We start from the raw sequence: 27,806 nt of genomic DNA, 5'->3' as shown, positions 1-27,806 counted from the left end.
TACCTGAACGAGCTTTTGGCCTTAGTGTGTGTAGCTGAGCTGAAGGCATTGCGTCACCGCTAGGGTGGAGCCTAGGTATTAAAATGGAGGAAATTTACTGTAAACAGTGTATTGTAGGCCAGTAAAATGTTTGTATAGTAATGTGTTTAACCCCTTTGCATTGTTAGATATTGTACAATAGTAGAAACTAGCTTTTAGATAACTAGAGATACTTTTGGTTTGTTAGTTGATTTAATAAGAATGTTTGATAATAATGATTACTAATATGTGTGTTGACAATAAAGATTGAATGTTTACTAATATGTGTTGTGAGGATGAAAAATTGCAAGGATGACTGAACATGATTTGATTAACAGGATATGGCGAACAAATAGGCCCAGAACATTTTTGCAGCTAAATAACTAAATAAAGGTTGTCCACAGATGGTTACGCAGGAGCCGACGGCTCAAGAACCATTAAGTTCTCGTTCAAAGGCAATCATGTTAATGTTCTCCAAGACAGTCCTGGGCAAGACGGCACCAGTAAGGCCCTCACCTCCAACTCAACATACTGATTACCAATGTCTGTTTCAATAGACTCTCAACGTGCCACCAATCACCCCCAGAGAGAAAACGGTCAGGGGTGACTCCAACTAGGGTCTGGGGAGACCGCGTAGACGCCACACGACATCCCAGACTAGGCTTATCTGCACATAGACACACGCCCACGAACACACCCATCTACTGACAAAACACACCCTCATAGCATCCGATTGGCACATAGGCACACACCCACAACCGCACCCATCCACAGACAACAAATAAAATACACATGCAGGGAAATGAAGGGCAGTTTTCTTTTTACCTAACCTCTCCTAAACTGCATTAACGTTTGTTATCGGTCAGGGGTATTTAGGTCAGGAAATCTCCAGAGCTCTGAATGCTTGTGTATCTTTTGCTTTTTGTGTAGTATCCAGTGTTCTAGATAGCATCGGTTACTACTGCTGTAAATATACTTTTTGTAGACAATAAATCCTTGGATTTTGTTGTGGACATATTCGGACTGTTTTGCCTTTTTCCTTTTGAATTCAACGAACATGTAATATGGCGGAGTCCATAGATTTAATAGCATAGAGTCTATGTTATAACATTACGTCACCAAAATTGTAATGACTAAGGCTGCGTCTCAAATCACGCACTTGTGCACTTCAGACACTGTTTTCCAGTGCCTAGGGCGCTCGCACTGAAAGTTTCAGTTGAGCCAGTGCACTGAAAGTGCCAGGATGATCCCCTAACAATGGCGGAAAAATGCAGTGCTTGAATGATGGACACTGCACTGACTGTCAGTGCACTGACACAAGTGCGTGATTTGAGACATAGCCTAAGTCTTAATCTGCTCTCAGTCATGTCATAACAATGGTGTTGTGATTTGATTGAGCGCAAAGAGTGAATGGGCCCGCCGGCGGTCCCATCTGCACAAACAGGCCATGTTATTCCTCTCAACAATTACAGACCGTGCTCATTCTCTATTTTATTGATTTGGTTATACGGTACGATAACAAGGTGACAAATTAAGATGCACATGCAAAGTGCACAATTCTCTCTCATTATGCAATACGACTCTCAATATGCATTATGGTATGTTTGCAACTGGCTAAATATCATGGGGGAAGGGAATAACCATGCACAAGAAGGTAATGTAATGTAATATAATGGGTAACACTTTATTTTAGGGACACATCTATAAGCACTAATACATACAATGCTAATGCCTGCATAAGTAACTTGTAAGGCATGTACTAAGCAAACACTAAGGCCTACTAGGTCCTTACTAAGGTTAAATTGGTAATAAATCCCTTATTGTGCATGAACAAGACATTTGCGAATACATGCCTAACAAATGTTTGATTTTGCTTTGTACATGCCTTACAAGTTACTTATACAGGGACATTGCATGTATTAGTGCTAATAGATGTATCCCTAAAATAAAGTGTTACCAGACAATGTAATATAATGAAATGTAATGTACTGTGTTTCCAGTAGAACATCTGTTAGTCAAGGTTGTGGCGGGTAAGCTTATAACGGAGACATGTGGCTTATTTCATTGGACACTGTAGAATACCTATACTTTTTATGATATATGATGTGATCACTCCAAAAGATAAATAGCATATTATTTTGGAAAGCAACTTCAAAATTGACATTCACAATGCCTAATCTTCATCTTTTCAGGAGACCTAGTCAAGGTGGTTGCTGTCAAGGTGGCTGCCTTCACTTTAGTGCTGTGGTAAACCCCTGTAGCAGGGCCACTGACAGCTTTGGCTGAGCCCAGGACAAAGTCATCTAAAAGGGCCCCCCACAGAATACTTACAATGTAATAACAATAAGGACCCAATTCTCAGTTCCTCTCTCCTTGGGTTTGTCCCCCCCCCCCCCCCCCCCCCCCCCCCTGCCTGCAGTACATATAAAATGAAGCAATGGCTAATCTTTATCTTCTCAGGAGACCTAGTCAAGTTTGGTAGATGGTTGCTGTCAAGGTGGCCACCTTCACTGTGAAGTGCTGTGGTAAACCCCTGCAGTATAATACAATATAAAATGGAGGTCCCCTGACCTGAGCGATGCCAGCCGAAGTTCATGGTCTTTGTGGGAGGCCTGGAGGAGACCCAGAGGGAGAAGAGGCTGACCATCATGCTGCCGAAGTCGGTCAGGAGGTGGGCCGCGTCCGTCATGATGGCCAGGCTGTGCGCCAGGTAGCCCCCTGCCATGCAACATACAGAAAATGGCATACGGTAAATGTACTATGTAATATATGTTTTGCAAATATGCCAGGTAGCCCGCTGTCAGGCAACGCAAATATCATATACTGTAAATGCACCATGTAATATATGTTTATATTTATAAATATGCCAGGTACCCCCCTGTCATGCAACACAAATAGCATACTGTCAATGTATTATACAGTATACAGTCCCAGGAAAAAGTTTGTACACCCTTTGAAATTTCTTACCTTTCTGTCAAAATTGGTCATAAAACATGGTCTGATCTTCCCGGAAATCACAAGAAGGAACAACCAGAGTCTGCTTTAACTAATTCAACCCAAACATTTACAAGTTTTCATATTTACATTGGCCATAAGATGTAAACATTCACCGGACAGCAAGGCATAAGTAAGTACACCCTTGCATTCAATAGGTTTTAACCCTAAGTTAGTCGCAATAACCTCAACCAGATGTTTCCTGTAGTTGCAGATCAGATTAACAAAACAATCTGGATGTATCTGGTCTCCCTCTTCTTTAGAAAACTGCCTCTCGTCAGCAAGGTTTGTGGGATGTCTGGAGTGCATAACTTTCTTGACTTCATGCCATATAATCTCAATAGTTTTTTGTCAGGGCTTTGACTGGGCTATTCCAGAATGTGTATTTCATTATTATGAAGCCATTCTAAAGTCGATTTACTTCTAAAGTGTGGGTTGTTGTCACATTTCAGCACCCATCCTCTTGTGTGCTTCAACTGTATGACAGACTACCTCACTTTTTTCTGTAAAATATCTCGATAAACTTCTGAGTTCCTTGTTCCACTTAAATAGCAAACTGAAAAGGGCCTGAGGCAGCAAGGTAGCTGCATATAATGATGCTCCTGCCACCATATTCAAAGCTGGAGATGATGTTTTGGTGAAGGTGTGGTTCTCCAGTTCTCCTCCAAACATGACATTGTGTGTTCCCCTGAACAATTCAACTTTGGTTTCAACGTTGGTCTACAGAATATTTTGCAGTAATTCTATGAAGCATATAAATGTTTTTTCGCAAACCTCAAAGGTGCAGCAATATTCTTTTGGACAGAAACCCCATTAATTTTGGATTGGCAGAATGAATCCCATGTTTAGCTATTCTTGGTTACATCTCCTCTTCTGAGTATGGTGGCGGGAGCATCATTATATGCGGCTACCTTGCTGCCTCAGGCCCTTGACAGTTTGCTATTACCAGTGGAACTATGAACTCAAGTTTATTGGGATATTTTACAGAAAAAACGTGAGGAAGTCTGTCACACAGTTGAAGCACACAAGAGTATGGGTCCTGAAATGTGACAACAACCCACACTTTAGAAGAAAATCGACTTTAGAATGGCTTCATAATAATGAAATACACATTCTGAAAAAGCCCAGTCAAAGCCCTGACAAAAAAAAAGGGATTATATGGCATGAAGTCAAGAAAGCTATGCACTCCAGACATCCCACAAACCTTGCTGACGAGAGGCAGTTCTCTAAAGAAGAGGGAGACAAGATACAAACAGATTGCTTTGTTAATCTGATCTGCAACTAAAGGACAAGTCTGGTTGATGATATTGCAACTAACTGAGGGTTAAAACCTACTTAATGCAAGGGTGTACTTACTTATGCCCTGCTCTCCTGTGAATGTTATGGCCTTATGACCAATAAAAATATGATGACATGTAAATGTTTGGGTGGAATTAATTAAAGCAGACTCTGATTGTTCCTTCTTGAGATTTCCGGGAAGATCAGACCACGTTTTATGATCAATTTTGACAGAAATGTAAGAAATTTCAAAGGGTGTACAAACTTTTTCCTGGGACTGTATGTTTGTAAATATGCCAGGTAGCCCCCTGTCATGCAACATACAGTAAATGGCATACTGTAAATGTACTATGTAATATATGTTTGTAAATATGCCAGGCAGACCCCTGTCATGTGACGGTCAAGGTGTGTGTTTTTTTTGTCCCGGAGAGCTGAATTTGAAGTGAAGCTGAATGTGTGCATGAATGACCCCTGAATTGGCTAAAATGCCCCTATGCAACCCACTGGACCATGATCAGCACTTTGAGCCATGCTTTTGTGTGTCTGTGTGACACAGAAATATAGTTGCATACTTCTCGTTCCCACTGTCTGCTTCCTATTTTCTACACAGCATAAAATTCAACTCTTAGGGAGTACTCTGGGACCAAATACACTCTAGAGTCTAAAGGTGCTAAATCAACTCTAAGTGTTGAATTAACACTGCATTTTCACTGTGACGTTTTCTCCTCAGAGCCTGCTGAGCCAGAACTACAGTCAAATGGAGGCTCAACAGACCAGACCAGAGGGCAGGTAAGGCCAGTGGCATTGAAAGGGAATTGATTAAAATTGAATTTGATTGAACTGAATTGAATTGGATGGTTCGTGGGGCGTGATTCATACACTGGCCCAGTGCCCAAACTGGGCACTAAGAGAGAGAGAGAGAGAGTGAACTGAATGAGAGACAAAATGTGTGTGTGTGTGTGTGTGTGTGTCTGTGCGTGTGCGTGTGCCCGTGCGTGTGCGTGTGCGTGTGCGTGTGCGTGTGTGTGCCCGTACCCGTGCCCGTGTCAGTTGTACGGTACCACCAACTGGTTTTATTTTCTTTCAAGTTCTTTTGTTGGGCGCCAGCCAACATTAAACTGAATTATTTCTGATCACTGGTAATTTATTCATTGTGGGACTGGTCAAACCGATGGCAGTCTTGTTGACTGCCTGGTGCCCAACAACAACAACAAAAAACAGTCGATAGCACTGTTACACCGTGTTCGCACGTTCACTCATACTCTCTCTCTCATTGTATCGTATCGTATCGTATAGTAGTGTGTGTATGTGTGTGTTTGTGAGTATAAGTGCTATATCTCTGAGTTGATGACGTCGGATCTTCACCCCTCACCTATCACCTCTCTGATCATGAAGAGGAGGCAGTGTGTGAATGTGTGTGTTTCGTGAGTATGAATGCTATATCTCTGAGATGTGAGATCTTCACCCCTCACCTATCACCTCTCCAATCATGAAGAAGAGTGAGTGTGTGTATGTGTGACGAATAAAAAGAATCTTGAGATGAGGGTAATTCATCACTGTAACACTTTAGAATAGGATTCACTTAGCCTGTAATACATGCCTTATTGTCTTTACTTAGTCAGTTATTGGGCATGTATCCTGCCCTTAAAATAAAAAAGGCAGTAACTGTGCATCGCTCCAAGCTATATGAGTGCTATATATCTCTGAGTTGATGACACAAGATCTTCGCCCCTCACCTATCACCTCTCCGATCATGAAGAGGAGGCAGACGATGGAGGCAATGTAGAGCTTCTTCTGGGCGAGCGTCCTCTCCCCGCTCTCGGTGGCGGAGGCCTTGTGGCCGTGGCAGTGGGCACGCACGGGCCGCCTCAGCTCGATGGCCCCCGCCGTCACGTCACCGTTCTCCAGGGGCATGCTGGGATCGCCCTCTTTGGAGTCCGCAAGCTCACTGCGAATAATAGAACAGAATAGAACAGAGTAGAATGGAATAGAATAGAATAGAATGCCTTTTGTTGTCACTATTCACATGAACAATATACCAACATTCACAATGAGATTGAAAACACTCAATCAGTGCAGACATTAAATGGCTATACTCACACTGTGCAACACAGTGGGCTATTTACAATAAAGCATATCTAGTAGGCCTGTAAAATGGGGATATTTACATCACAGTATAAAAGAACAGAATAAAAAACTACTAGTGCAAAAGAGAACATGTGCAGATGAAGAGATGGCACTATGATGGCACTTTATGTCTGTATGTGGGTTTTTTTTTTTTGCGTCGTGTTTTGTGTTTTTTTTTTTGCGTTAGCTATTTATGTCCAAGATTAATTTTCTTCAGGACGAATAAAAAGAAGGTTGAATCTGGATGAGGGGAATTCATCACTGTAACACGTCTGTAATCAGATCAGGACAGGATTAAGATGGTCTGGGGCCCCTAGGCTACATGTTGCTGTGTGTGGGGCCCCCTGGAAGACAATTTATCTCGACAAATCTACTTATCACTTGTCTACCAACTGAACTCAATACAACACTTGAATTTCTCAACATTACATTCTGTCACAATTATGCTATTTTTCACTTTTGGCCATTCAGGGCCCCCCCGGCAAGTGGGGGCCCCTAGGCTGAAGCCATATATAGCCTGTGCATTAAGCCGACCCTGCCTGTATATGCCATATTGTCTATAGTCAGTTATTAGGCATGTATTCTGCCTTAAAAAGCAAAAAGGCAGTGTGCATCGTTCCGAGCTACACTGTAAAAGATTGTCGTGATTTCACATTAGAATTCTACATCAAGAAGATGTATATACCAGTTTACTATTCACTGCTGTAATGTGCAATGCATTGTGGGATATCATATAGAGTACAATTCACAATTGTAAATGTACAGCAGCACATAATACTTTTTACATCATACTGTTGTAAAGATCTGTTTTGTCAGGGCTGCTGTCCTAATGCAAATGTATGCAAAGCCACATGCAGAAATTATGGAGCTCAGGTCACATTCTGATTGGATGCTTTTAAAACATGCATACAGGCCTGATAGAGGTGGAGAGGATTTGAACTGATTTGAACTCTTCAATCGCACACACCTGGTCATGAGCAAGGAGGTAGACATAGGAGGGTTTACAGACATCATCGGAGCGTAGTACGGAATGATAGCAAGGGGAGTCCAATTTTCTTCTTCCATGGTCAAATTGGAAGCATGGTAAAGTGTGGAACAGGTCATAGGATACAATAGTGAATGTTTGTCACCTGTCCTTAATTATCCCCCCCAATTAATGCTGACCGACAGCTGCAGTATATTTGGCCACAAACTGAGTACTGACAACCAGGTATTCTCTTTCCACCGATTTTGTGGAGTACAAATTTTATGCATCATAGCATAGCACACACTGACCATGTGCACCATGTCATTAAGCATAAATGTATGGCATTAAAGCAACACCTTATACTACGAAGACAATAGGAGCCAATTTGGATTGGAGCCAATTTTGGTCCCCTAGGGGAAATTCTTTCTCTGCATTTATCCCATTTGGGCAAGTGAATCACATTGAAGTACACACACTAGTCAGTAGCAGTGGGCTGCCTGCTGAGTGGTGCCCGGGGAGCTGTGTGGGGGTTAGGTGCCTTGCTCAAGGGCACTTCAGCTGCGGTCCGGTCGGGCATTGAACCGGGAACCCTTTGGTTGCCAACCCAGTGCTCTAACCACTGAGCCACGACTGCCCCCAACTACTACACTGTGGCCAATGCATTTTCCATTGACTTACCCAATCTACCTTCTTTGGTCATGAGCCAGCTGATTGTAAATGACGTCCAGGTGCGCTAATTTCAGCTCAGTGCAATTCAAAACGGGCTTCTCTCTGCTAAAAGAGCATGGGAGAGGCCAATGATGGTTTGTCCATTTATACAGACGATGGGCATAAACGATGCTCAGGTGTGGCAGCCCCCCTGTGGTTCAATTTGGCTTTTTGATGGCTTCGGCAACAGAATATATCTCAAAATCCCATGAGAAGGAATGGAATGGCCCAGGACCATTATTTTCAAAGACTGTATGTTGTGAAGTTTCCAGTGTGTGCGTTGGAAGAACGCAACAATTAGCTGGCAACTTGTTGCTAGCAATTTGGTGTAATTTTACAACAATTAGCTGGCAACTTTTTATTGCCAGCAATTTGCTTTAATTTTACTTCAATGAGCTGGCAACTTTTCACCAGCAATTTAATTTAATTTCACACCAATGAGCTGGCAACTTTTTTGACAGCAAATTTGTTGTAATTTTACAACAATTAGCTGGTAACTTTTCACCAGCACTTCAACTCAACTTCACCTTACTGGTGCAATGTGCAATTAATGAAGATTGGCCAACAGGCTGGCCCACTTGAGCCATGAAACTTCCCACACATTAAAAGGACAGGTGTTTCAGTTATTTTGTCCAACCACTGTGTAGACAATTCCACATATATATGGAATGTTTACTTATAAACATGGATCAGAATGAAAACTTTTTGGAACTGAAGTTTTGATATGTGCATTAAACAAGGGCCAAAACCAATCCATTTAAGAATATCCTTATACTTTTTTAAACACTATCTTAGAAGGAGCCCAGTCTGTTTTTAAACTGTAGTTCTAGAGCAGGAGCATCAATTAATGGAACATTCTAGGAACTTGTTAGCTTTTTGATACAGATCTCTCTTGTTACTCTGTTGTCACACTCTATACCTAACCAATCTGTCAATTAGTGCCTTGCCTCACTTTATTACTAATTACTTTCATGCTGTGATTCAATGATTGCCAGCACCTGCCCAATGCCTGATTACTCTGGTCACATGGTTCACTTGCCCCGCTATATAAACCTGGACTGTCACACTGCTTTGGTTGCTTGTCTGAATGGCACAGCATAGCGCCTGACTCACTGGCGCTCACTGGTACTGGCAATCAATTGATTAGCTGACTAGATGAGTGGTTGGTTTGTTGACAGGGTGGCTGACAGCATAGTGCCAGTTAACCAGCTAGCTGCCTGGCAGGTTGACTGACAGCCTGTCCGCCTGGTCAGTTGACTGGCTTGCTGCCTTGCTTGTTGACTGACCAGCTGCCTGTCCGGTTGACTGGCTGCCTGGCTGGTTTAGCCAGGCAGCCAGTCAACCAGCCAGTGAATCGGACAGGCAGCTGGTCAGTCAACCAGCCAGTCTGTCAAGGCCAGTTGGCTACCTGGCCGGTTAACTGGTTGGCTGCCTGACAGGTTAACTGGTTGGGTTGTTTCATCTTTTGAGAGCCATCTTATAGCATAGCATGTTTTATGGTGTTTTTTGCATAATATTAAATTTAGGCCACTTGATTGGATTGACAAATCCATACAGTCCTTATTGTGACTGTTTTTGAACCCCCCTTTGAGATGACTTGATAAATGAAAGTCCTCTTGAGGAAACTATCACTGTCACTGTGACAGCACTATGCTGAGTGATTTATTATTTGTGCCTCACCCATGCAAGGCTGAACTTGTAGACGTATATGCTTAGAGCAGAGTGGCATTATGGTACCATGCTATCTCAGTCATGGTGGAGGATGGGGACGATACTATGTTGAAGGCATCTCAGACATGGAGGCGGGCAGCGGGGGTGGAGGCGGGAGGAGGCGGGCGGATGAGGGGGCAGGACATGTGCCATGGTCAGAGTAGTTTTGAAAACGGAACAGTGTTGTAATTTTAAACGACTTGCTGGCAACTGTTTTTTTCTGCAATTTGTTGTAAATTTAAAACAATTTGCTGGCAATTATTCCCCATCAATTAGCTGTAAATTTCAGCTTGAAATCTTTTACAGTGTATATAAAATGACTTTAAAAATACTCTGTTGTACAGTGTAAGCAGTTTTAGGTAGATTTATTAACATGTGGCTGTTTTGTTTCCCTATGTTATCACATTCTTTGACGAACAATTATTTTATTTGACTTTATATTTTGATATAATATATACGTATATAGTAGTTATTATAATAAAACCATAAAAACTGATTTCCAACAACAATGCAGTCACTGCACTTTTGCTTTGTAGGGCAGTAGTGTCTCATCATGTACATGTCAGATTGACCTCTTGAAGATCGTTTCTTTGATTTATTTACTGGCAATGGCAACTCAAGGAAAAGGTATGTGCTACGTGCAATAATAATAATGACAGTAGTGGTGAAACACGCTTTCTGACACAAGGTGCTGGAATCATTTAAATGATATACACAACAAAAGGGAAAATTCTTTGCATTTTACATTTATCCAACATATTTAATTTAAAAACACAGTTAAATGCTCATCTCAACAACAAAGGGAATTAGCATCGAATATCATGTGCGAGTCAAGCCATAACTCGTGAACTGTATCTCCTGTGTCACAGAAAAACAGGCCGTGTGATTAGACCCCTGTCAGCGTGAACGCTGCTGACTGTGCGTTTTGATGACCCTCCATCCCCCTCCCCCTCCCCCTCCCCCCGTCTTCTCCATCCCGAGCCCAGGTGCTGTACCGATGATGGGCCTCTATGACCAGACTAATGGGCCGGAAAAAGGACCAGGCTGAGAGCCAACCTCAGTGATATCTGCACACGCACACACGCACACACACACACAACCCCCCCCCCCATATGCACGTAAAACACACAAACACACACACACACACACACACACACACACACACACACACACACACACACACACACACACAGAGAAACATGTGCACAGCGCACAGCCACTAACACATAAGCACACACATATGCACAGCCACTCACACAAATGCACACACACACACACACACACACACACACACACACACACACACACACACACACACACACACACACACACACACACACACACACACACACACACACACACACACACCCTGGGCTAAGAAGTGACTCTGAGAAAGCAGCGGAGCGGAAAGGAAGGCCTCTTTAATTATACGAGTGGGACAGACAGCCCAGCCTGCTCTACTCCCTCTCCTGCACACACACGCACACACACACACACACACACACACACACACACACACACACACACACACACACACACACACACACACACACACACACACACACACACACACACACACACACACACAAACACTGACGCATGCTCACACACACACACACACACACACACACACACACACACACACACACACACTGACGCATGCTCACACACACACACACACACACACACACACACACACACACACACACACACACACACACACACACACACACACACACACACACACAGAGGCTAGTGTCATAAACACACATTAGCTCCAAAAACGCATACATTCACCTGATAGAAACCCATATTCTCAAGCACAAATATGTACACACACACACACACACACACACACACACACACACACACACACACACACACACACACACACACACACACACACACACACACACACACACACTCACTCTCTCTCTCTCTCTCTCTCTCTCTTTCATATGTACACACACACACACACACACACACACACACACACACACACACACACACACACACACACACACACACACACACACACACACACACACACACACACACACTCGCTGCCAGCATTATCTCTCTCTCTCTCTCTCTCTCTCTCTCTCTCTCTCTCACACACACACACACACACACACACACACACACACACACACACACACACACACACACACACACACACACACACACACACACAAACAAGCTGGCAGCATTATCTGAAAAAGGCTAATGTTTGACCCTTACAGAAAGCGTATCATAGCCCCCTGCTGGGGTTCTGTTAACCTCTGGGGAGCACTCTATTGCCCTCTTTTGTCCTAATCTACCCCCCGCCCCGCCCCGCCCTGCCCTGCCCCTCCCCTCCCCTCCCCTTGCCCACGGGCCACACCATTCAAAGCAAAGCAGTCCATTATATAGCAGGGCAATGGAACAAATAGCCCTGGAGGTGCGCTAGCTGGTCATGGTGGATGAAGAGGTCAAGTGCTTGGCCCTCCACACGAGAGGTTAGGAGGGGACACGGAGGGGACACGGAGGCCCTGCCATCAGGGATTGGCTTCCGTGGTGAGAATCCTGAAGGCACAATATTCCGCTGAAGATGCTTTCGAAAGGGGCAGCTATCTATCTAGGCTACCCGTCTTCGTATCTATCCTTGAAGCAGTCACCTCCCCCTTTCATTGTAAAATAAAAAAGAATTGTAGTGTAGTGGAGGGTGCACTGTAGCCAGGCCGTGCCCTCCTAGTGACGCAACACCTTCAGCGTTGCTACCAGTCAGGTCAAGAGCAATGCAAGTACTTTCTGAGTTCCTGAAAAATGGGGAACTCCTCCCACTTTGTCGGGAAGCAAACAACCATTAGCAAGCCAACCATGCCATTTGGGAAATGTTCATTGTCATGCTCTTGGTCAGACCAAGTCTCGAAGAGATTTGAAAGTCGATGATAATCAGGCTAGGTGCACTGCACACATTCAAGAGAAAAACATCAGCAGGTGCCAAATGAAAAAAAAATTAAAATAAATAACTACTTGAGGAGAGAAGGGGCAAGGAGTTGAACTCTGCTTACCAAGATGCCTGAAGAATGTCGATCTATGATCGAAACGTTGCTATCTTTGATAAATGAAGTATTTTGCAAGCAATGTGCAAATCTTTCCCCCTTTTATCCTGAAATGAAAAAAAATCCCCACAATCTACAGCGGGTTATGCTCACGGTGGGTGCTGATACACCGTAGCAGAGATGAGCAAGTTGACCATGGAAGCCCTGGGGTGAATTTCTCAAAATCAAAGTTGCTTACCACATTAGCTACTTTGTTGTTTTCAATTAATTTTCCCATTGGCAACTACCGAAGTTGCTAACAGGCTAATAACTTCTCTTTTGTAAAAAAAAATGACTGCTGTAGATGTACAATAGAGCTGTGTGTGTGTTTGTTTTCAGAACGCAGACATTAAAACAAATCGCAAAAAAGGCTGAGGCCGCTCGTATAAGTTTACACCTATTAAATAAGGGCCTGAATCACAGTGCAACACACACCCACCTTATAGTGTTCTCCACCATGGGCGTATGGAGCCATCGGTGCATGAAATCAGTAGCTGGGAGAATGCTTCAGTGTGCCCTGCCCAAAATCATTACACACACAATTGAATCTGCATTTCGCAGTTTGCTCGGAGGGACGGCATTATTGTTTTTTATTGGCTTAATAATCATTTGTCAAGCATCTCTCTTTTTTTTCTATACATACAGTACATATGTTTTGTTTGTTTGTTGTTGTTTGTGGCAGTATTTTTAATGATTTAAGTTCAAACATGAACTAGCCTCTACATTAAAGTGGTTTTACCTAAGAAGAGTGCCTTGGCGTCCTGCCTTTTTTGATATGTTTTGTTGTTGTTGTTGTTGTTGTTGTTGTTGTTGTTTTTAGCGGTATGTGTTTGATCCAAGGGTATGCTGCAGCTTATTCCCCAAAGCAGTGATTCCCAACCTTTTTTGTCCTGTGTACCCCCTAAGCATCTTTGTCAAATGATGAGTGCCCCTCCTTCATGCTCTATATCCGTTCGTCTGTCTATCCCAATGTGATTATACTCCATGTTATTATCACATTTTCCACGTACCCCCTGAGGTGTGTTCGGGTACCCCTAGTGGTACACACATTTGTATATCACATAATCAAAGTAGCATTACAGTACATTACATTACACTTAGCTGAAGCTTTTATCCAAAGCATCTTACAGTTATTTTAAGTAGGCTACAGGGTATTGGTTGCAGTCCCTGGAACAGTGTGGGGTTAGGTGCCTCAATCATGTAGGGCAGTAGGGAGTGAAAGGGTGGGATTCGAACCGGCAACCCTCTGATCTCCTTAACCACTAAGCCATGGGTGTCCTCCAAACACAATTGTCATTCAATGTGCTTGAGGAAGAAGCATGCAAGCTCAGTTATTGAGAGGTGCTTTAGCATGCTGTGCCACAGCACCCTCAAGCAGTAAGTTGCGTGTTTTATAAGATAAGATAAGATAATCCTTTGTCTCTTCAAGAGAGAAATTTAGTTTGGACATGAGTGTGAACACCAAAAAGAAAACAGTATAGCAGACAGACAAATGATACACATGTACACTAAACGAGGAAACATGCAACATGTAAACAGAAAGCTGTTGTTTGATCGTTCTTCATCTTAGCCCTACCAACCATCAAAACATCCGGCCAGAATAATGCAACCAAACATATTGCACACAAACATATTGCACACAGCCCTATCAATAATGAGGTAACACTTTATTTTAGGGATACATTAATTAGCACTAATACATACAATGTTAATGCCTGCATAAGTAACTTGTAAGGCATGTACTAAGCAAACGCTAAGGCCTACTAGGTCCTTACTAAGGTTAAATTGGTAGTCCGTTATTGAACAAGACATTTGCGAGTACATGCCTAACAAATGTTTGATTTTGCTTTGCACATGCCTTACAAGTTAGGCTACTTATACAGGCACATTGTATGTATTAGTGCTAATAGATGTATCCCTAAAATAAAGTGTTACCAATAATGAGTATACATGTAATGATAAGGGTTCCCAAAACATATAATGATCCCATATCTAATGATGTATTTAATAGAAGCCCTGTAGAAGGCCATCATTATTTGCTTCTCAATACCAAATCCTGATCCCTTCTGTGTAAAAAGGCCACTGTCATTGATTATGCTCTATACTCTATAAATAACATGACACAGGATGAGGCAATGATAAAGGGATTCCTCGTTGCAAAAAAACATGGTTGTGAAATACCAATATCGTGCAAAAGAGACTCCATGAGTGGAAAGTAGTACACTTTATACTAAGTAGTCATCAAAAGTATGCTTTAAGTATATGTGTTTTTCACCTGGGTGGTTATAAAATACCAATACTGTGCAATAGAGACTCCATGAGAGGTAGCTACTGCACTGGTTAGATATGGGGTCTTTGGGGACGCCATATACGATCCAAGTCAAAGGCCTGTTTGCAAAAGGGATAAATCTTCATGACCGACGCTCCACAAATCCAACAAAAGACTTCAGCCGGAAAGAGTGTGATAAGGAGAGTAATATAGAGTGTGGTATCAAAAGGAGAAAACCCCTAGATCTTGTCAATGAAATAGCGTCAGTATTTCCCACCGTTTATCAAGAGAGACATCTTGAAATAGGTCTGTCAGAGTGGCCAATAGCCATTATTAGCCAGTGGAGTGCCGCACAATGGACGTCAGCTTCCCTATACCTTTAAAGACTTTTTTTTGATAGGACAGTAGTAAGCCAATTGGGAGAGAGACAGGACGGGGTGGGCAAAGGACCCGGGCCGGGAATCAAACCCAGGTCAGCCGCATGGCAGGTGAGTGCCCTACCAGTTGGCCACGGCAGGGCCAGCCTCCCTATACCTTTATGTCTCTGGCCTGCCCCCAGAATTATTTTCCTTCTTTCTTTTCCTTTCCATTTTCTTGTTCATTTTGAAAACATCTATTATGTCTGTGGAGTATTGGTGTCTATATCGGTTGTGGGTCAATCCAGAGGCGATTCTAGGGTCAGGTGGGGCCCCAAGCGAAAATTCAAAGGAATGAACATTTGAAACAAAATTGCTACTACTGTAGTAAAGAGAGAGCTGTTATTCACCATCTAGGGGCTTGGGGGCCCCAAGCGGCTGCCTGCCTTGCCTGGTGACAAGTTGCACCTCTGGGTCAATCTGATGTTGTTTGGACTGGAGGTTGGGGGTCGCATGTCCACAAAACATTATCACCAATTAATCAGCTGCTAGACAAAAGTGGTAGTGGTGGTGTGATCAAGTGATCACTGGGCTTGAACTCCAAAAATATATACTTTATTTCATTATTATACAATCGGCAATGTTTCGGTCCACTGGGTATAATGTACATATATGTATAATGAAATAAAGTTTATATTTTTTAGAGCTCATGTCCAGTGTGCAGACCACTTTATCACTCTGACATTTAAACATTTGTGCACTTATACCTGTGTGAATGTGCTTGCTTTGTTTGTGCTGTGATTCTGATGTGATGTAAGCTACACTGTAAAAGATTGTCGTGATTTCACATTAGAATTCTACATCAAGAAGATGTATATACCAGTTTACTATTCACTGCTGTAATGTGCAATGCATTGTGGGATATCATATAGAGTACAATTCACAATTGTAAATGTACAGCAGCACATAATACTTTTTACATCATACTGTTGTAAAGATATGTTTTGTCAGGGCTGCTGTCCTAATGCAAATGTATGCAAAGCCACATGCAGAAATTATGGAGCTCAGGTCACATTCTGATTGGATGCTTTTAAAACATGCATACAGGCCTGATAGAGGTGGAGAGGATTTGAACTGATTTGAACTCTTCAATCGCACACACCTGGTCATGAGCAAGGAGGTAGACATAGGAGGGTTTACAGACATCATCGGAGCGTAGTACGGAATGATAGCAAGGGGAGTCCAATTTTCTTCTTCCATGGTCAAATTGGAAGCATGGTAAAGTGTGGAACAGGTCATAGGATAGGATAGTGAATTTTGTCACCTGTCCTTAATTATCCCCCACAGTTAATGCTGACTGACAACTGCAGTTAATTTGGCCACAAACTGAACATTGACAACCAGACATCCTCTTTCGACCAAATTTGTGGAGTACAAATTTTGTCCATCATGGCATCGCACACACTGACCATGTGCACCATGTCATTAAGCATAAATGTATGGCATTAAAGCAACACCTTATACTACGAAGACAATAGGAGCCAATTTGGATTGGAGCCAATTTTGGTCCCCTAGGGGAAATTCTTTCTCTGCATTTATCCCATTTGGGCAAGTGAATCACATTGAAGTACACACACTAGTCAGTAGCAGTGGGCTGCCTGCTGAGTGGCGCCCGGGGAGCTGTGTGGGGGTTAGGTGCCTTGCTCAAGGGCACTTCAGCTGCGGTCCGGTCGGGCATTGAACCGGGAACCCTTTGGTTGCCAACCCAGTGCTCTAACCACTGAGCCACGACTGCCCCCAACTACTACACTGTGGCCAATGCATTTTCCATTGAGTGATACTGCTTACCCAATCTACCTTCTTTGGTCATGAGCCAGCTGATTGTAAATGACGTCCAGGTGCGCTAATTTCAGCTCAGTGCAATTCAAAACGGGCTTCTCTCTGCTAAAAGAGCATGGGAGAGGCCAATGATGGTTTGTCCATTTATACAGACGATGGGCATAAACGATGCTCAGGTGTGGCAGCCCCCCTGTGGTTCAATTTGGCTTTTTGATGGCTTCGGCAACAGAATATATCTCAAAATCCCATGAGAAGGAATGGAATGGCCCAGGACCATTATTTTCAAAGACTGTATGTTGTGAAGTTTCCAGTGTGTGCGTTGGAAGAACGCAACAATTAGCTGGCAACTTGTTGCTAGCAATTTGGTGAAATTTTACAACAATTAGCTGGCAACTTTTTATTGCCAGCAATTTGCTTTAATTTTACTTCAATGAGCTGGCAACTTTTCACCAGCAATTTAATTTAATTTCACACCAATGAGCTGGCAACTTTTTTGCCAGCAAATTTGTTGTAATTTTACAACAATTAGCTGGCAACTTTTTATTGCATGCAATTTGCTTTAATTTTACTTCAATGAGCTGGCAACTTTTCACCAGCAATTTAATTTAATTTCACACCAATGAGCTGGCAACTTTTTTTGCCAGCAAATTTGTTGTAATTTTACAACAATTAGCTGGCAACTTTTTATTGCATGCAATTTGCTTTAATTTTACTTCAATGAGCTGGCAACTTTTCACCAGCAATTTAATTTAATTTCACACCAATGAGCTGGCAACTTTTTTGCCAGCAAATTTGTTGTAATTTTACAACAATTAGCTGGCAACATTTTATTGCCAGCAATTTGCTTTAATTTTACTTCAATGAGCTGGCAACTTTTCACCAGCAATTTAATTTAATTTCACACCAATGAGCTGGCAACTTTTTTGCCAGCAAATTTGTTGTAATTTTACAACAATTAGCTGGTAACTTTTCACCAGCACTTCAACTCAACTTCACCTTACTGGTGCAATGTGCAATTAATGAAGATTGGCCAACAGGCTGGCCCACTTGAGCCATGAAACTTCCCACACATTAAAAGGACAGGTGTTTCAGTTATTTTGTCATGGAATGTTTACTTATAAACATGGATCAGAATGAAAACTTTTTGGAACTGAAGTTTTGATATGTGCATTAAACAAGGGCCAAAACCAATCCATTTAAGAATATCCTTATACTTTTTTTAAATACTATCTTAGAAGGAGCCCAGTCTGTTTTTAAACTGTAGTTCTAGAGCAGGAGCATCAATGAATGGAACATTCTAGGAACTTGTTAGCTTTTTGATACATATCTCTCTTGTTACTCTAACCAATCTATCAATTAGTGCATTGCCTCACTTTATTACTAATCACTTTCATGCTGTGATTCAATGATTGCCAGCACCTGCCCAATGCCTGATTACTCTGGTCACATGGTTCACTTGCCCCGCTATATAAACCTGGACTGTCACACTGCTTTGGTTGCTTGTCTGAATGGCACAGCATAGCGCCTGACTCACTGGCGCTCACTGGTACTGGCAATCAATTGATTAGCCGACTAGATGAGTGGTTGGTTTGTTGACAGGGTGGCTGACAGCATAGTGCCAGTTGACCAGCTAGCTGCCTGGCAGGTTGACTGACAGCCTGTCCGCCTGGTCAGTTGACTGGCTTGCTGCCTTGCTTGTTGACTGACCAGCTGCCTGTCCGGTTGACTGGCTGCCTGGCTGGTTTAACCAGTCAACCAGCCAGTCTGTCAAGGCCAGTTAGCTACCTGGCCGGTAACTGGTTGGCTGCCTGACAGGTTAACTGGTTGGGTTGTTTCATCTTTTGAGAGCCATCTTATAGCATAGCATGTTTTATGGTGTTTTTTTGCATAATATTAAATTTAGGCCACTTGATTGGATTGACAAATGCATATCCATACAGTCCTTATTGTGACTGTTTTTGAACCCCCCTTTGAGATGACTTGATAAATGAAAGTCCTCTTGAGGAAACTATCACTGTCACTGTGACAGCACTATGCTGAGTGATTTATTATTTGTGCCTCACCCATGCAAGGCTGAACTTGTAGACGTATATGCTTAGAGCAGAGTGGCATTATGGTACCATGCTATCTCAGTCATGGTGGAGGATGGGGACGATACTATGTTGAAGGCATCTCAGACATGGAGGCGGGCAGCGGGGGTGGAGGCGGGAGGAGGCGGGCGGATGAGGGGGCAGGACATGTGCCATGGTCAGAGTAGTTTTGAAAACGGAACAGTGTTGTAATTTTAAACGACTTGCTGGCAACTGTTTTTTTTCTGCAATTTGTTGTAAATTTAAAACAATTTGCTGGCAATTATTCCCCATCAATTAGCTGTAAATTTCAGCTTGAAATCTTTTACAGTGTACAGTACAACAGCATATGTTGAACAAAATGAAACAAAGTAAAACAAAAAAACATGTGTTACTTGCATGTTTAGACATGTAAAGAGAGCAGCGCGGCGGGACGGTACAATGCTCAGGGTACCTCAGTCACATGGAGGAGGATGGGGGAGAGCACTGGTTAATTACTCAAACTGGAGGGTCGGGAGTCGAACTGGCAACCTTTGGGCCGCTTTCCCATGACTGCCCCATAATTTCATTACATTACATTACATTACATTACATATCACTTAGTTGACGCTTTTTTTATCCAAAGTGACTCACAATTATTGTCAGGATATTGGTTACAGTCCCTGGAGCAGCATGGGTTTAGGTACGTTGCTCAAGGGTACCTCATGGACTGCGGTAGGGAGTGGAAGGGTGGGATTCGAACCTGCAACCCTCCATCTCCTTAACCATTAGACCATGGCTGCCCCGCCCCAGGGCTGCCCCCCATAATAGAATGTACTCCCAGTGGGTATGCCACGAAATTCAGGGCATCATTCAGCAGGTACTATGCCTCCATTCCACACTCTGCTCATAGGCTCATAGGATAGCGGGGGCTGTCTGTGGCGCCCTGTCTGTCTGGCCTGTAAGCTTCCCCCTGATCCTGCGTTCACGAGTACCACAAGATAATCATCAGGAATTACTTTCACTCCTTGAAAAGTGAGACATACATTCCCTCCTTCTCTCTTGCCCCACCCCCCCTCTCTCTCTCTCACACACACACACACACACACACACACACACACACACACACACACACACACACACACACACACACACACACACACACACACACACACAGACACACACAATACCCCTTTGGTCCACCCCACTCTAGTCACCAGGGCTGCACTGGGACTACAAACCGACCCGGGCATTTTTGGCATAGACCAGGCCCTCACTCCCACCCCCATACTACAATTATGATGGGCTCTAGTTCACTGTGTATTAAGAATACACCAATGGGCCACCCCATTTCATTTGTGGGCCGGCCGATTTTTTTAAACAAACAAACAACCAACCAAAAAAACCCTCAAGCATCGGCCCCTGATGACTGTTAGCCCACCGGGAAAATGCCCTGTATGCCAGATTACCAGACCAGCCCTCTAACACTATTCGTACTCGTACACTGCCCTAACCATAGAAATGGCATAGCCTGTCGGGTACTACACATTGTTTGCACTGGCCTCCCACTCTCACTTCTCAGCCCACCACACCGCTGCTGACCAGAGGTAGCCAGGGCCACTAACAGCTTTGGCCGGGCCCAGGACAAAGTCATCTGAAAGGGCCCCCCCAGCCCACTACATACAATATAATAAGGAACCAATTCTAGGCCCCCTCTCTACCTGTGCACGGGGCAAGTGAGCCCTTTGTCTCTCCCTGTCGGCACCCCTGGAATCAGCCAAATCATTGCTGGCACGACCACATGTGAGGAGTGGATGGCTGCATTTTTAACAAGTCACTTTTAGCTTAACAAGTCGCTTTAACAACTGTTGGACATGCATCAGCATTATGTTAGGCCACCAACCAAATTTTGGCCTGGAGTGTAGCTTTTCACAGGCACTACAACTAAACATTCACTGAGATTAGATAATTAAAATGACACTAAACATTATCGCCACCGTACAGTGCATGTGCAAAGAAAATGGAGTCCCGTATAGAACCCGTCTAAAAGCAAAATTAGCCTTCACATTTTAATTTCTCCTTAACCAAAAATCCCCTTTGCTTGTCACAAGAGGGATTAAAATGAACACTGCATTTCTGTGGAGCAGCCTATCTCTGGATACCTGGTGTTGCTATTAAACGTTCCCTGTGTGTACTTGTACAGAGTGGATGCTCATTTCAAGGGCTGTAGGACCAGTGTTGCCCATACAGTGGCCATTGTTTGGGGCAGCACCAGAGTGTAAACCAACCGAGCACCACAAATGCAGTATTCCGCTTTTTTACAAGACGGCATTATTCTCAGAGGTGGCCAAAGGAAAAGTAGAGGTTAAAAAAAAAAGAAAACGTCCTGTGACTTCCAACACTTCACTGAGAAACTGGTCTTCAGTTAGATGTAGAGCATTGCAGATCACTGTCTTCTTGAATATATTTTTGCTTCACATGTGTTTCTTGCTGGACTTATCACAATAGTGTAGGCTTTCGACCATGTTAATAAAGTGAACCGAATATGCCTCTTTTTCAGACACAAGTTTGCAATAATTCAGCACTTCAACACTTCCAGTTTTTCATTTGTCCACTGATTGCCTGAAGAGTAAAATAAATTACCTAACCCTAGGCTATTTTCTACAACACATAGGCCTAATATGCCCATTATTTTCTTTGAAGAAGGCTTTTGAAATGTAGTCTAGCCTGTCATAAATTAAGTAGTCTATCAAATATGTCAATTAACACAAAGAAATAATAACTAACTTGTAGACAACGTGTAGCCTTAATTTACCTGACATATGAATAGGTGGTGGCAAAGACCAGCATTAACACGTCACCAAGCTAATAAGACAGCAAGGCAGTTAACGAAAACAAAGCTATTAAATTACGCGTAATTAGCAGGGAACCCCCAAACCCACTCAAGACACGCTGACTGGCCATACGCATTATGGATAGACTACCCTACACCGCATTAATTAGGGGGAAAGTAGATGAAGTACCAAATACAGGCTATACTGTGCATTGCAACACCCTATAGTGTTACTGTAACTTAAAGGCAAGAATAGACTAAGCGGCTTGATTGACGCAAAACTGTTATCAGCTCTTTTACGACCCTGTCCAGGGTGCTGAAATGGAGTATCACGTCTCTCCGTCTGCTCCGCGCATCATGTTCATGCTGTGGTGACATTATCAAAGGCTACCATGCTCCAATTATAACAATATATTGTATTAAATGCAATATATATTCGCACCCAAATGTTTTCAAATAAATATATTAGATTTGGATCTTCAATTTAAGAGGAAAAATACTCCTATTAGGCTAGATGTATTTTGGAAATATCAAACTAGTAGCTTACAATGTCGAATATGTTTAACTAAGAATGACTATTTTTTTTATTTTATTATTATTTTCAAATAGCCTACTTTTTTGGATAGCCCACTCAAACGTGTTTGGCATGGCTCTTGTACCTCACCTAATTTAAAGCACCGTTAACCTTTTTGTCCGTGTGTGGTGTAGGCCTATTTGACTTTAAAACATCACCAGAAATGTATTATATTTATTTAAAAATAGATATATTTTCAACATCTAGGCCTATATGGGGTGGTCTCTTTCCTGCGTCGTTGGCCTAGCCTATCCCATAATAAGATATTATCGGTTTGCGGCTATACCCCCTCAACTTCCCTGCGGCCATTTGTCAAATACTGTCCACAATGAAGTGAAGCGTGAAAATGAATTTGTTCATTCACATAAAACATTTCACACACGGTCTGGTTAATGGGAGAGCGCCGTCGGGGCACATAAGAAAGGTTTCATTTGAAATTATTGTAAAAGCATTGTCACCGAAGATATGGACTCGGAACGAGTCAGGCTTGATGGGCACACAATGCGTTGTTAGAAGTGTCTTCTCCCAGATTTTGCCTAAAGAGTGTGCATATAACTAGTGCATGTGTTGGATGAAGTTCGGGATAAAAATGTGCGTTTTATTTTTTTGTTATAAATATAGCCTAATTCATCCAATAGCACTGCAGGTCCTGCAACCACTTCCAAAATCATAATCCAACACGCTGTTTTTAAATCTCATTTAAAACTCTATAGCCCGGGGCTATACTTTGCCATGCACGTAAAGAAAAATCCTACATGTGTTTACAGAAGGGTTTGATTAGGGTTTATAGCCTAACTGAGAATCCAAAATAAAACAAGCAAACAATAATAAGTGCCATGCGTTTAACTGGTAAGCTATAAGATGGATAAAACGTAGCATACCTTTGCAATTTTAGTGAATACATTTTGGCATTCTTCTCATTTATAAGATGTGATTTTTCAGATTTCACAGGAGCATCCATGGTCTCATCCGTGATGCCTGAATCTACAGTGGCGATCTTGAAGTCTTAAGAGTTGCGGAGCCAGAGACATGAATAACGTTCTTCTGTTGCACCAATCCGTCCTCCATTCCAGTCCAGTATGGGAAATGTTTAAAAAGAGACTATTCGCCTTCAGTGTGCCTCTTAGGACATGCAGAAGACGGAAGATGGAAGGAATAGGTCCGTTATTGCTGCCCGTGCGCGGCGAGGCACCCCGCGCTGTGTGTGAAGTGGCTTTTGGTGCAGTTGAGAGAGTGGACTGCACGAGCGCGCAAGCTCTTGACGCACAGCTCCACGTAGGGTTGCAGTTGTCTTTTATTTACAGCATCATAGCACATATGGCCTGTGCGATTTTTCTACGAATTCTAGCTCTTAATCCTGCTCAATCAGACAAAGACACTGGTCTGGATTGCCTTAATTAAATATTAATAATAATAGTAACAATAATAACAACAACAATAATAATAATAATAATAATAATAATAATAATAATAATAATAATAATAATACAAATCCAGATGTTATTTGCACCCCCCCCCCCCCCCCCCCCCCCAAAAAAAAGGAAAGGTGGAACTAAAGCGTTAAAATGAGCGAGAATTATGTTTTGGCTAGGCTATTTGTGTAAAAGGCCGTAGAATGTTAACAAACTTCACACACACAATCTATTTAAGCCAACCAGTTTGTCTATTTTGTTATCTAAACACATAGGCCTAAATTGTTGCATTTCATGTGCACAGTCCTTGGTATGAAATAACTTTATGCCATCTCTCGACTTCTGTCTGCATTGCAAGCAGTCAGAGGAGCAGACAAGTTGACGCAACACAAACTCAGCTGAGCGCCCCCCAAATGTGGTTGATTACGTCACCACACTTCCGCTTCGTCAATGTGTACACGCCGTCTGCCATGAAAACATGGCAGTGACAATGAGCCAAGCTGATGTGCAAATGCAGCCAAAAGAAGAGGGCGAGGAAGATGATCGAACAATGTCAAGATCTGACAGGTAATGCGTATGTCACTAATTTTATTTCTACGGCAAATTAAGCCGACCGGCCTGTTGGTTCACGGCTTGGATGGTATATATTTCAAAGCTAATGCGCATCACATGCGGTGTTAGCTTGCTAGCCTGCTATGAAAACAAAGTGTGGACGAGTTCATTGGTTGGTTCAAGAAGTCTGCCCGAGTGTACTGTATTTCACTGCCACTTGTATATTTACTACGGTCAAATGTTTTTTCTTTACATGACCCATGGTTACGAGCTTACCGCAAGTCTTTTCTCGTGTTGTTAGCTATTTGAAAAGCTAGTCTGCGAAAGGGATGTGGCTGCTGCGGTGATGGCTGATTTGGCGGTGATGCTGTCATACTTTTCAGAAATGAAATTGTGGCCTAATAAATGTAAACAAATAGTATATGTGTCAAAGCATCAGATGCTGAAAGGGCCATGCCTTTGCAGTATCCAGCAGGCAGACCCCCTCCCCTCCCAGCATCTCCTAGCGAGGCCTGCTTAGAATCCAACCACTGCAGTGCCACTGGGGTAAAACATTTTTTTGCAGGTTACAGGCCTAGCAGCTAGACTAGGCGAATTGCAACAAAGCCTACGTTCGTGGTTCCTTGAGATCTTTTTTTTAATCTGCATTTGCAAATTGGATGACATTTTCTCGAAGGTTCGGACTGCCCACCTCTGACCCAAAAAGCAATACAACTCAGCAGCAACGCATACACAAATAAATTGTGATATTGTGATAAAAAAAAGATGTCAAGGCCCACTTAGGAATACCTTCAGTGCCCAGCAGTGGGCTCCAGCCCACAGTTTGAGAATCCCTGGCCTGGGGAAAAAACGATGGGTAACATCTTACTTGACGCCTGTGACATATGCTTGTCATTACAGTGTCATGGCACAGTTATGCACATGTCATAAACACTGTCTATGACTGTCATGACACTATTATGACACTGTTAGGACATGCATATGACACCGGCCGGCGTCAAGTAAAGTGTGTTACCAAACGATGACCGAAATGATATGCCTTTGGTGTCTTTGGCCTCCATCTTCGCTCACAGACTATCAACATTCAGTAGGCTTCGGCTATAATTCAATCATTTTAATCATGCAGTGTCTTCATAAGAGTACAAGAGTATGCACTGTGTAAGAGTATGCACATCTCACCTCTCTTGAGGCCAGGTGCAGGACAAAGGCGAATCTGATAGTGGAAAGAGTAGAAGTCCGCACACTGTAGCTCCGCTTTGAAAATTCATACAAGTCCTAAAACGTTTCGACCCAACAGGGTCTTCATCAGGCACGTGATGCAGTGCAGTGTCCTCCCATTCCCAAGTGATGACGGCCTTACTCAGACTAGTGTCCACAGTTGACGCTGAGCTCTTCATCGTGTGGTTTCCTGGATAGGGGTGCCGAGAGTTCGAACCCTTTCCCTCATCCCACACTGATACTAACCCAAAAACACTGGTGGCAGTTATATAACTTTTTTTGTCTGGGGAGATCCTTAAGCTCATGGGTCGACTCCATCCCTGCCCACTAGACAGTCCATACGCAATAACCTCAACACTGCTCAGGTCATGGTGGCTAGTGGCTACACTGTGAGTTCACGCAGGCATGTCTGATGGCAATGGGACTAGACCGACCGACCGACCGACCGACCGAACTGCACGATTAAGGGCTTCCGCACACCGGCTCCGACAAAGTGCTGCGCACTGCTCAGCTAAAATTCGATTCCATTGTTTTCAATAGAACCACGCACACTGGCGCCGATGTCCGCAGACATTCACCGATGTCGGATAGCAATTAGAGACAAGTTCTATTTTGTCGGCGCCGCCCATTGACTATCAATGCAATGTTCGAGTGAAATTGGGTTTGGGGGTCCGAATTCTGTCGGAAGCAAAAGTGCGCCGCAGTGCTATCGGAGCCAGTGTGCGGCCGGCCTAACTTCTCAACCAACACTCGCTCTCTCTCTATGCACCATGACATTGGTGCATGTGAAGATGTATGCGTGTACTTGTTGTGTCCTCCTAGTGTGTCTTCTTTTTTTGCCCACCTGTTGTCCTGTGTGTGTGTTCGTGTCCCACTGCAGCGGTAGTGGGGACGAATCCATGGATGGCCTTGCTGCGAAACACAACAGGTGTCCCCCAACGCCCTCGCTGTCCCCACAGAAGCGGGCCACCAGCCAGAGCAAGACGGAGCCGCCTCTTCTGCGCACCAACAAGAGGACCATCTACACAGCCGGCCGGCCGCCCTGGTACAACGTCACCGGGACCACCTTCAAGGAGGCGTTTGTCATAGGTCTGCCAAGCAGCTAATACTTGGTTTTCAGCCCTTTTTGTTTTGCAAAGATAGAATGCTTTGGTTAAGAGTCATACTGCTGTAGTAATTCTATTGTCTTTCAAGATTATTCTGTTGAATAATGAATAATTGAATTTTTCAATGACTATTGAACACCATTCAATTTTATATATACAGGATGTATGAATTTATTAAACAGGATTATAGCATGGTCTTGAAAAGCACATGAAGACCAAACAAGACCAAAGTTGACATAGAGGACAGTGGCAGTAGGCACGTTTGACGTTGCGCAATGATGTGAATGATGTGTTGAAAGACTGCAATGAACTCTGGGCTGGAAATTATGGTTAAAATTTGTGTTCGACTTGACCAAATTCAGGCCTGCTGTGACGAAGGCATGATGCGTGACGTGGTCAAAATCTCAGAGTCAAAGCAATTGCAGACAGACCTGGGGACCATTCCATCATTGGCGCTGAATTCAGCGGCGCTTACGGGCAAAAGCCTAGTTGCAACTAACGGCAGCTTAAACTTGAGGCAGAAGCCGTTCCATCAGTGAAGATCAGCTGCGCCTTGGCTAGGTTGACTTCAGGTGCGCTTATCAAAGCTGTCGTTGCGCTCGTGCACGTTGTACAGGGGAAGTCCATATTAAGGATTGTCGAAAAAGCGATCATGTTGGGGAGTCGGGCATGCGTTGTGAAATAGAGTTTTTATCACAGTGTTGATGTGAGAAT

The 27,806-nt window shown here is 43.2% G+C and overlaps 2 protein-coding genes across 4 annotated transcripts in view; one reads left to right on the top strand and one right to left on the bottom strand.

Annotated features, from left to right (window-relative positions):
* Positions 1-23,765, bottom strand: part of slc30a2 (solute carrier family 30 member 2) — a 34,036-nt gene extending 10,271 nt beyond the window's left edge. Inside the window, exons 1-3 of the mRNA XM_063222447.1 lie at positions 23,686-23,765; positions 6,027-6,238; positions 2,590-2,736 (exon numbers count right to left, since the gene is read on the bottom strand). Coding sequence (XP_063078517.1) covers positions 2,590-2,736; positions 6,027-6,238; positions 23,686-23,765 — 439 coding nt within the window. The remainder of the gene's footprint in view (positions 1-2,589; positions 2,737-6,026; positions 6,239-23,685) is intronic.
* A 915-nt stretch (positions 23,766-24,680) lies between these two features.
* si:ch211-243j20.2 (uridine-cytidine kinase-like 1) overlaps positions 24,681-27,806 on the top strand; it is a 40,269-nt gene continuing 37,143 nt past the window's right edge. For 2 of the 3 annotated variants that reach the window (XM_063223339.1, XM_063223340.1), the window contains exons 1-2: positions 24,681-24,783; positions 26,867-27,075. In XM_063223339.1, the coding sequence (XP_063079409.1) occupies positions 24,695-24,783; positions 26,867-27,075 (298 nt within the window). In that variant the 5' untranslated portion in view covers positions 24,681-24,694. The remainder of the gene's footprint in view (positions 24,784-26,866; positions 27,076-27,806) is intronic. The other variant, XM_063223341.1, reaches the window with a different exon arrangement.

The sequence above is a fragment of the Engraulis encrasicolus genome, chromosome 18 (assembly GCF_034702125.1).
Source record: "Engraulis encrasicolus isolate BLACKSEA-1 chromosome 18, IST_EnEncr_1.0, whole genome shotgun sequence".
Taxonomy (NCBI): Eukaryota; Metazoa; Chordata; class Actinopteri; order Clupeiformes; family Engraulidae; genus Engraulis; species Engraulis encrasicolus.
This window is presented reverse-complemented; position numbering and strand designations above follow the sequence as displayed.